This window comes from Sapajus apella, unplaced genomic scaffold (genome assembly GCF_009761245.1).
Source record: "Sapajus apella isolate SASKATOON/1434 unplaced genomic scaffold, GSC_monkey_1.0 scaffold212, whole genome shotgun sequence".
In the NCBI taxonomy this organism is placed as follows: domain Eukaryota; kingdom Metazoa; phylum Chordata; class Mammalia; order Primates; family Cebidae; genus Sapajus; species Sapajus apella.
In genome coordinates, this window is record NW_022437152.1 from 486,543 (window position 1) to 495,498 (window position 8,956).

The window sequence follows — 8,956 nt, forward strand, 5'->3', positions numbered from 1 at the left end:
CACATCCCCAACGCCCTGACCCTCCCCCACAACACCAGGTATCCCCAACACCCTGACCCTCTCCCACAACACCACACATCCCCAATGCCCTGCCTGAAACCTGGGCACTTCCATGGCCTTGGCCTCCGGACTCCATGCCTCACTGCAGAGGGACCAGTGCCCTGCTTGGACACCAGCTCCCTGGACCGAGACACAGGCCACCTCAGGAGGAGAACCAGGTGACCACAGGCTCCCCGCCAAGCACCTCCTCTCAGGGGATGTGGTCTCCCCGCCTGCTGAGGGAAGCTGGGCCCGACCACAGTGGGGGCCGGCCTTGCACAGCTGCTTCGACAGCCACAGCAGGACTGAAAACGCAACAGCATGAAAAGCAACATCCCGGCATGGTGTTGCTACAGCCGTAGGCTGCGCACTCCTAACAGCGATGAAGGACGCCATGGCGCAGTGCGTGGCACACGTCGCCCAACAGGAGCGTGAGGTCATCCTGCAGAGCGCTGGCACTACGGGGATGCAAAGCCACATTTCCCCAGCTCTGACGATTTCAACCCATTTGCGCCAACAGGAAAAAACCGATTCTATTTTCTATATACGTATACAAAAACCAAACGTTAACCCCTGGCTCCCTGGCCTGAAGGAGCTGCATGAAAAGACATATTGTATTTTCTATATATGCATACAAAATTCAGACGCAAAGCCTGGCTCCTTGGCTGAAGGGTCTGTGTACAGTCAGCATGTCTGCAGGATGCTAGAACTCTAAACCCCCTTCCCTCCTCCTGCGCCCGCCCTCTGCCCCCCGAGTTTCTCAGTGGAGAGGCACCTAGGGAAGAGGGAGCACACGCACCTGTGATGGGCACGTAGCCAACGCCCTGCTGGTACACCGTTGGCATCAGGACCACGGGCTGGGGTGGCATCACCATGGCAGCTGGCAGCAGCTGAAACACAGCGGAGATGGTTCCAGGGTCAGGGCAGAACACGCCACACACATCAGAACCTCGTGACTTCCAGAATCACCGTCGCCATGCCAGCCCTCAGGCCAGATGTGAGACCTGGGTACACAGTCCCCGGGGGACACCTGGCCCCCACTCCACCTCCTCCCATTCGGGAGGTGACGTCACATGGTGAGACTCACAGACCCCCTCCCCCCCGGCTAACTGGGATGTGACCAAGAGCATGTGGCATCAAGAGGGACATCCCCGTGTAGGCGTCGGGTCGGCCTGGGGGAAGCACACTGGGCTGCTGTCATCTCTGAGTTTATTTCAAATGTGAACTGCAAATAAGTAACTGGAGCGCTACGATGTTTTGTGTTTGTATAAAAGTGTCTATTAAAAAGACACATCATGAGACATTTACGAGGGGTCACTTGTGGTGGGACTTGCTTTAAAATATCCCAGCATTAACAAAAAAGGGGTGGGAGGAGCCAAGACTGCCCAGAAGACAGCTGGGAGCCAGGTGGCTGGCGTGCTGGCCCCACTGCCTGGCATGGCCAGGCCTCGATTTCCCGACCCCGAGGGCAGTGGACCCCGGACTCCCCCCACCCATCTCCACTGAGACACCCTGCCACGTCCTGGTCAGCACCTTGAAACCTGTAAGGCCCAGGGCTATATCTCAGACCGTGGAGGGCTGCCCAGCTGGACCCTAAGAGCAGGGCTTGGGAGGGCCCCCACTGTGGGGGGCCTCCGAGGACACAGACCTGCAGTGGAGACCACCAAACAACCCCAACGCTCTTTTTCCAGACGGAACATGTGGACAGGCCTGGTGGGCGGGGCGGCCCCTCTTGGCCGCCAAACCACCCCAGGGCCCCTGCCCTCTGTCCTCAAAACGCTGACCCTGCTGGTTTACAGGCTTGGCGCCTACAGTAAAAACACCAGGGCGTCCGCTGGGCGGCACGGCCCCGATGTGCCCCAACATACCCTGATACGCTCTGCCCTGCCCTGATGCACCCCACCCTAACGCCAGGCCCGCAGCTCACCGCATAGGACATGACGAGGTTGATCATGCCTTCCTTGTCATCCCCCTGCCTCCCGCTCAGGCTGTACCACTTGTCCTCCACCTTGCCCTGCCGCAGGGACTCAGGGATGGTGATGTGGGTCCAGGCGATGCGGTCGTCCATGGAGAAGGCTCTCTTGGGGAGGCAAGAGGGACAGGCCCAGGGCATCAGAGAAGAGGCTGCCTGCCCTTGTGGCTGCACCATCGTGGGCCCGCCTCGGGTCTCCGACTCACTGGTGGAACTGCACTCCCACAATGAGGCCCTCCAGCAACACAGGCTTCACGATTATCAATGGTACAGGGGACTTCTTCCCTTTCCTGACCAGGATGGGTCAGGGCCAGGTCTGGGGCTGGGCAGAGTGAGAGCCCTGGGCTGCCGTCCTCCTCCAGGTCCAGTTCAGGGACACTGGCTGCTCCTCCCCAGCCCTTGAGGTCCCATCCTTGCTCCACCAGCTGCCACCTCCCAAGCCCCAGAGCAGGTGGGACGCAGGCTGGAGAGGACAGGGGCCTGCCTCTCACAGCCACCTCTGCACCTCCCATGCGCTCTCTACTCTTCTGAGGGCCTGAGGGGGAAAATGGGTGGGGGTGGGAAGAGGAAAGCCCGGAGGAAAAGGCAGGGCCCGGGCAGCGGGGGTGGGGGGCTGGCTGTCTGCTGGCCTGGCTGCCCCACGCTGCTCCCCACCCCAACGCGGGCTCCAGCCTCACAGGGCCACAGGTGCGAGGTGCCAGGATCACACTGAGCGACAGCCTTGCCACATCCCCTCTGACCTTCTGAGTCTCCCTCAGAAACGGTGCAGGTGCAGCCACAGAAGGGACCCAGGACCCTCCAGGGCCACAGCCACCCCCACCACCAAGAACAGCTTTCCCACCCGGCAGGACTCACTGGAGTCCCACTGCTGTGAGCGGCCAGCCCCGGTGCACCCCACGGAGGGCACACATGCCCGCTATCCCTAGAAGGTCAGCGCCTGTCACTAGGGATGTTTCCAAACGTAAGGGCATTCGAGGAGCTGGAAACAGTCTCTCTTCCATATTCCTTAGGGAGAGTGGGACCCTGTCATGCACCCAATAAAACACCAGGTGTGGGGCCACACCTCAAAGCTGGCCAGGAATGCAACAGTGTTGCCAGGCGTGTTCCCAGGGCAGCCACGCTCAGCCACGTGCAGCCTCCGTGACAGCTGGCGCGCCCCTCTCACCTCGTCGAAGATCTCCAGATAGAAGGAGTCCACGCCCGGGGGCACTGTGCAGTGGATGACCTTGTTCCAGCGGGGGCTCTTCGCACCGTTGTGTGCCGTGGGCGTCTCGTATACCGCGTAGCCCAGGCGCAGGCGGCAGTAGGGGTCCATGCGGGTCATACCGTAATTCTTGGCCAGCTTTGCCTGAAACGAAGCCAGTGTCAGGAAAAGGAGGTGCCGACCCTCTCTAGGCCATCTGCTTCCCTGAACCCTTCCACGTGGCCTCTTCCCAACAGACAGAGACTGCAGCCACCCAGAGTCACCTGAACACGGCTGAGACCTGCTTCCCCGGAGGCCAGGAGACACAAGACTGAGCCACAGATGGAATCGTGCAGTTCTGAGATAAAGCTCTCGGCCTGTCCTGGACAGAGATACCTACAACACTCACAGACACAGCGGAGACCGCCATCAGCCACCGTGAAGGGCAGGCTCTCTAATGCCCTCCTCAGAAGTGGCTGAGGGGGAAAAAGGAGGACGTCCAGGACACAGCTGAGAGCCACAGAGCACGAAGGGGAACGTTGGCCACCCCGGGGGCATGAGGACCTGGAGGGGGAGCTGGTGACATCTGCTCCACGGAATTCAGACAACATGTGGCAGCGGTTTCTTCCCTTCACGGAGGCAGCCACCCTGCCTGTGCCTTCGGAGTCTGTGGGGTTTTGGGGACATGTCTCCCCATCACAAGGAGCCACGTCGCATGTGGACCACAAGACCCAAGTTCAGGCTGGTGCTGGGCTGGGCTGGGAGTGAACACGTGTCACAGGTGAATGTGCTATAGGGAATGGATATTGATGGTAAGACAGAAGACTGTGGCAGGTAAGGTGGCTGCCCAGCAGACAGCAACTCAGAGTCTACGACGGGTTCAAATATGAAACCTAGAACTGTAAAACTTTCTCAAGATAAACCAGGAGAAAAGCCCTGGTGAGCTGGGTCTGGTGCAGCCTGCAGCCCTGGCTGCCGGGAAAGTGTCCTCCCTGGAACACAGATGGCCTTCCCGCACCGCTGCCACCTGTTCTCCTGCGGCCAACCCAGCTCGCCCCAGGAGCCGGCAACAGAGACTGCGGGGGCTATCCCAACCCTCCCTCCTGCACACTTCAGGGGTAGCCACATGGGGCCCACTGGGTCTTCCTCCCCACTGCAAGAGTCCAGACACTGTCCCCCGAGCCCTCTGAGGATACGGCCCCCTATCCTCACCAACTCCCCATGAGGGCACGGCCGCCCCATCCTCATGGATGCCCCCGAGGGCACAGCTGCCCCGTCCTGGCTGCACCCCCTCTGAGGGCAGGACCACCCCGTCCGTCCTCCCCACCCCCCACAGCACAGCTGAGCTCTCCCATCCTGTGCCCTCATCTCTGGACTGCCGGGTCCTGTTTTCTGTCCGCGTCCACATACAAGTTCCCTGCTTTCACTTCTAACCAAAGCTGTGGCCAGTGCTTTTATGTCAAAACCGTCCCATTCTTGGGTCCTTAATTTTAAGGTGTTTCTTGGGTAGCCAGAGCGTACTCCGGAATCCTATGGAGTGACAGGTTTTTGGAAGCTCCCGGGCGACAGGCATGCTCAGCCTTTACTGCTTCCAGTTCCACAACCATAAATCCACTCTATCAGCTCTTACACTAAAACTCTGCCCGCCTCAACTCCTTAGAAACTGCCGTTTTCTGGAAAGTATGTAGCAGGAAAGTCTGAGACCAGAGTGACTTTCCAAAGTTTCCAGGTAATCGTGCTGTTTCTGCCTAGCTGCCAACGTTTTTGTCTTTACTGATAACTGTAAAGGCTTTGAGCAAAGCCAGCTTTCTGGGTGGCACGTAGGACTCCCCCGCCAGTATTCTCGTGCCCGTCACTGACGCCTGCTCACACTGGGTCCTGCCATCCTCGTGTCTTCCCGTTGCCCTCTGTGCTGTGGATGGAAAAGCATAGGGGGCATTCTGTGCACCGACTGCTCTGCTGCAGTGGCCTTGCCAATGTTACAGGGGCATCCTCCCATTCGCTGTGACCTCATGCTGTTCTGGTGTGGCAGACACCGTGGGGACACACAGGCACCGCTGCTTCCCCCACAACAGGCAAGAGACGCACACCAGGCACACAGCGCAGCGGACGGTGCCGCCACTGCAGGGGTGACCGGCCAGGGGGACTAAGTGTGTGTGTGTGTGTGTGTGCGCGCGCGCGCGCGCGCAGGAGATGGGGGAGGAGCTAGGGGAGCAGCTGGGGGAGGAGCTGGGGGAGGAGCTGCAGTCAGCGGGAGAATAGCCCAGGGAGCAAGAAAGTCAGGAGTGACCCGGGGTGAGGCAAAAAACAGGCCCCAGTTTGAGACGGCTCAGCAGGACAGTGCCCACAAGAAAGACCTGTGCAGGAAGTGACCTGCTCTGGCCACACTGCAGTGGCTGAGCGGAGGCAGTGGGTGCATGTGGGGACCCCGCCTGGACCGGCTGGAGGTGGCGCCTGTGCTGAGGGTCAGCAGGGATGAACCATGGGGCACCAGGGCTTTGGGCTCAGCTTCCAGAGTGTGGAGCCGCCACCTGCAGATGCTGGGCAGGGGAGGCTGCCTTGAGAGCTCACCTTGGGCACATGGAGTCTGGCATGCCCACTGGACACCAGGGAGGCCATGTGGCCGCGGTCCGTACCCAGGAATATGAAGCAGAGCTGAGCGGCCAGCTCAGGCAGGGGCCAGCACATGGGTATTTAGATCCACAGGGACGCAGCATCGCCCTGGGGTGTGTGGGCAGAGGGGAGAGTGGGCTGAGGACCAGACCCCTTGGTGTCCCGTTGCAGGCCCAGGAGACGACCAGGGGAAGCAGCCAGGAGAGGCCAACGGAACCACACGTGTGGCCTCCCAGGAGCCCAGAGAAGCAGGGAACAGTGGGCTGAGTGACGTGGCCCAGTAAGGAGGCAGGAATGTTCCCACTTCTGGAGGGGCTCACAGATAGCTGGGTGAGCTTTCATGGAGGGAGCTGTTCCCACCGCCGGAGCTGCCCACGACAGCTGGGTGAGCTCACGTGGAGGGAGAAGACAGGCTGCCTGTGGTGGGCTCCAGGGTGCGACGGGGAACCAAGGTGGACCAGAGGCGTGGGCAATGCCAGGGCCACCTCCAAGGCCCAGCCAGCCCTGGGGCTTGACCTGTGTGAGGCGGAGTGCCCTGTGGTCACCAGGCCCTGCCAGGAGGTGGCAGCTGAATGCGGGTGATGGCACCTGGTGGCCTGGTGGCAGCTGGGGCTTGTAGGAGTTCACTGGATGGGCAGACGGATGTGCCATACCAGCACAGAAATGCCTGCACCGGCAAGGGTGGAAGAGGCGCTGTGAGGAAGGGCGTGAGGCTGCAGACCCGAACACTGATGGCGCAGCCAGGCCCGCCACACCATTCAGTCCCCGAAAGCAAGTCTTACTTGTGAGGTCCACAGAGACACTTCCGCCTGCTCTATTGTGGGTCCCTACAAAAGCCTGTGTGGCCCTAAATGCGGTTCCTTTTCCTGCGGTCTTACAGAATGTTTTGGTGTGATCAAGATCAGTGTTCAATCTGCCCATGGATTTTGGTTTTCACTTGAAAGTCCACTGAGTGACCACTGGCCGCGTCCTGGCGGCAGGTGCCCATCTCTGAGGCTGACGGAGAGCTGCTCTGTGGGGAGGGGAAGGTGCAGGCACCTGGTGGAGAGGCCGGGTCCCACACAGAGCGCACGCCCACTACACCCCCACTTGGCATTTTAGTTATGTTTGGCAGAGCCAGGGCCATTGCCAATATTTTTCATGTGTATCATTTTTCACATCACACACGTTTCACAGGAAAACCTGGAATCAGAAGCTCCATTTGCCCACTTAGGAAATGCAGCATAAACACCGAAACCCTCAGTCCCACCCCACCTGCACACACCAGCCCCGGGCAGGCAGGGGGTGCCCAAGGCCCACCTGGACCACGGTGATGTTGAGCCGGCCCACGGTGCCCACGGCGCCTCCGTACTGCAGCTGCTGGGCCGCCTGCGCATCCAGCTGGACCTGCCGCTGCTGCTGAGTGGGTGTGATGCGGAGGAAGTCCTGAGGGAGCTCACCGATGTACACCTGCAGGGTAGGGGTCAGAGAGGCCACGGAGTCAGGGCGGGGGCACCACGCAACCCGACCACAGCTTTCCCACTGCATTCCTGAGAACCAGCTCTCCCCAGGGGCTCCATCTGTGCCCTCATCCCCACCCACTTCCTAGTCCAGTCCTGGACTGTGCTCAGCCTCAGTTTCTTCATCACCAAACCAAGGGGTCAAGGATGTTAGCCGGGGCCCGCCCCTACCCTGGCCCTCACCATGAGACCCCAGAAGTGCAGGTGCGGCCCCTCACTCAGGTGATCCCCACAGGAGATCCCACTCAGAGGCTCCTAACAGTTTCTGCCACCAAAAACGGGTTGCATCCTCAAAGCCTGGGCAGGTGGGTTTTCAGGTCATTTTAAAGGGTCTCACTTGTGCCACGTGTGCCCATGACTTCTTTCTCCTTGTCCACACTAAAGGCAGGCCAGCTGAGCCTCAGGTCTAAGTTATTTGGAAACCCCTCTGCCGATACACTTCAAACGCTTCTACATGTAATAGCTGAAATTCAAAAGCACCATAGAAGAAAACAGGAAGCAAATCGATTCAAAACCACCATGAAAGCCCTCCCCACTCTGCATCCTGTGTCTCCTCAGCCCTCTGCTCACTGCTGCTGCCCCGAGGTGAGAGAGGGTGGGCCTGGGCAGGGCAATGCCATCCCGAAACCACCCGCACGCCTGCAGCGGCCGAAGGCGTCTGGGGGTAAGAAACACCCTCCACAGTGGTGGTGGCTAACAAGCCGAGGGCAGGCCTGGCTGCTGGTGGAGAAGAGACACCAGCGAGGACACCCGGCCGCCTGCAGGGCCCGGCCAGCACCAGCGCCCTGGGCAGTGGTTTTCAGGAAACATCCAGCGTACACCTGGAAGCCCAGGTGTGTGGGACGTGAGCTCAGACAAAATGCGCGTGCTGAGGCCGTCAGGACGCCTCTGCCGTGCAGACCAGGCACCCGTCCCCGCCTGTGCCATGGACTCCCAATGACCCGGTGCAGGCAGGGCACCGGGGATTCTGAATTAAGCCCTGCACCTGCTGTGCTTTGCTGCCTTGCATTTCAAAGGACCCAAGAGGGTCCTCACCTGATCCCCATCTCAAGCCTGGATAGCACAAGCCAGTCAGCGATCCACAGCCAATGGCAGCAAAAAGGGACCCAGCCGCGCTGGGCACTGCTTGGAGGGTTAGGGACTCAGGACACTCACTTCTCCAAAGGCTGCACCCCAACCTGAGCAGCTGGCTTGGTATGCGTTTGACCGCTCTTTTCTAAAGAGCAAAACATACTTCGTGTCTTTCCGCACGCTTTATCCTGTTTTTGACAGGGGCACGTCACAAGTGGCCTTTGCCCCATGAGAGGAGCCGTCCGTGTGAGGACAGCAGAGCACCCAGCTTCACCTCTGGAGGGTGTGGCACAGGCCAGGGCCTGCACAGGTAGGACCCACTGTCCTTATGGACAAAGAGGGTGCAGAGGTCCCTGAGGGGAGCAGGCCCCTGCCAGGCCAGTAGCTACCAAGAGTCCCAGGCCAGCCTCCCCCGGGCAGCATGTCCTGAGGCGCTGCACAGGTTACCAGCAAGTCCTGAGGAGGACGCTGAGAGGTCCCATGGTATAGATGGCAAACCCCTGTTCCTGTAGGTGTACGGGAGGCGCCGGGGTGAAGCCCTGTTCCTGTAGGTGTACGGGAGGCGCCGGGGTGAAGCCC

General features: G+C 60.3%; 1 protein-coding gene across 1 annotated transcript in view; it reads right to left on the reverse strand.

Moving 5' to 3' along the window:
- TOLLIP (toll interacting protein) overlaps nucleotides 1-8,956 on the reverse strand; it is a 34,514-nt gene that overhangs the window by 10,240 nt on the left and 15,318 nt on the right. The window contains exons 2-5 of the mRNA XM_032270574.1: nucleotides 7,107-7,256; nucleotides 3,177-3,359; nucleotides 1,967-2,119; nucleotides 839-929 (exon numbers count right to left, since the gene is read on the reverse strand). Coding sequence (XP_032126465.1) covers nucleotides 839-929; nucleotides 1,967-2,119; nucleotides 3,177-3,359; nucleotides 7,107-7,256 — 577 coding nt within the window. The remainder of the gene's footprint in view (nucleotides 1-838; nucleotides 930-1,966; nucleotides 2,120-3,176; nucleotides 3,360-7,106; nucleotides 7,257-8,956) is intronic.